This window comes from Charadrius vociferus, unplaced genomic scaffold, assembly GCF_000708025.1.
Source record: "Charadrius vociferus isolate BGI_N301 unplaced genomic scaffold, ASM70802v2 scaffold529, whole genome shotgun sequence".
NCBI lineage: Eukaryota > Metazoa > Chordata > Aves > Charadriiformes > Charadriidae > Charadrius > Charadrius vociferus.
This window is the reverse complement of record NW_009650172.1, coordinates 1032895-1034205: the sequence shown is the minus strand read 5'-3', so window position 1 is coordinate 1034205 and position 1311 is coordinate 1032895. Positions and strand designations below refer to the sequence as shown.

Sequence of the window (1311 nt, the reverse complement as noted above, 5' to 3'; positions counted from 1 at the left end):
CCCTCCCCGCCGCAGCCGGCTGACCCCCCGGGCAGCCCCCGGGGCCGGGTCCCCAGCAGGGCCCTGGTCCCCACGGGCGGGCAGCAGGTTTGGGAAGCAGTTGCCCCGGCAACAGAAACAGGGCGTTTCTGGCAGCGGTGGTCGCCATGGGGACGGGGATGCTGACGAAGGCTTGTGAGGCTGAGAAGACAAATTGCCCTCATCATTATCTCCGGGCTTGTCAATCAAACATATTCCCTTATTTACCTCGGCGAGGAGAGAGCCCCGGGAGCACACGGAGAGGGAGGGAGCGAGAGGAGAGCTGCTTGTCCCAAACTCCGTACTGGGGAGGGAGCATTTCCAGCCCCTCGGGATGGCCACCATCACCTGCAATCGCTTCACCGAGGAGTACCAGCTCTTCGAGGAACTGGGCAAGTAAGTTGGGAACAGGGCTGGGGTGCTCGGAGATGTACCCCGACTGGGGAAGAGCCTCAGCGGCGCTGGGAATGGCCGGAGCTGGGGGAAAGGAGAAGGGCATGGAGCAAATGCATCAGGGAGCGGCAGGGGGAGGACTCAGGCTGGGATGGGGGCTGCCAGCCCCAGCTCTGCCTGCTCCGTCCCTGCCCGAGTTCGGGTGGCTGCTGATGGGTGCTCGGCCGGGGGGCTCGGGTCACCCCGGGGGTCTGGAGCTGCCTGGGGAGGGGTCGGCTGCCCCTCTTTTGGAAAAGCTGCTCCTGAAAGAGGATGCTGCCAGCTCCCCCGGGAACTTCTCCAGCCGGGAGGAGGGATGGGACAGCCGAGGAGCAAAGCTGAAGCGGCGGGCGCCCCTCACATTTTTTTTAGGGAATTTCTATGGGTGGATTCACCGGGGTTTGGCGAGCCCTGCAGGATACCCAGCCTGCCTGGCAGCCCCTGGAGGATCCCGGCGGCTCTTGGACAGGCCCGGGGTGTCTCCCACCCCTGTCCCAGCGCGAGTGCCCCAGGGGTGAGCCACAGCCCTGCCTGACCCAGCTCTCCTGCTGGGGACAGCTCAGCGCGGCAGGTCCGGGTGTCATCGTGCGTGCCTGGATCGGGGTGCATGTGGGTGTGCATGAGTGTGCAAATAGAAATACCATGGCATGGAGATGCGATCCTGGGGGGCACTGAGCACCCCAGGGTGGAGCAGGAGATTTCAGGTCCTCCCTGCGGGGCAGAGGGATGCTCCGTGTCTCGCCGAGCGTGTGGCTGTAAAACGGGTGCAGAAGTGAGCGGGCATGTGCCTGTGTTTTGGTTTCTGTGCCTTTTTTTTTTTTATTTTTTTTTTTTTTTTCTGGGAGTGGGTGTGGAAATCTG

At 63.2% G+C, this 1311-nt stretch overlaps 1 protein-coding gene across 1 annotated transcript in view; it reads left to right on the top strand.

Annotated features, from left to right (window-relative positions):
* Positions 1-162: 162 nt before the first annotated feature.
* Positions 163-1311, top strand: part of CAMK2A (calcium/calmodulin-dependent protein kinase II alpha) — a 32060-nt gene continuing 30911 nt past the window's right edge. The window contains 1 exon segment of the mRNA XM_009892587.1: positions 163-414. Within this exon segment, the coding sequence (XP_009890889.1) occupies positions 353-414 (62 nt within the window). The 5' untranslated portion in view covers positions 163-352.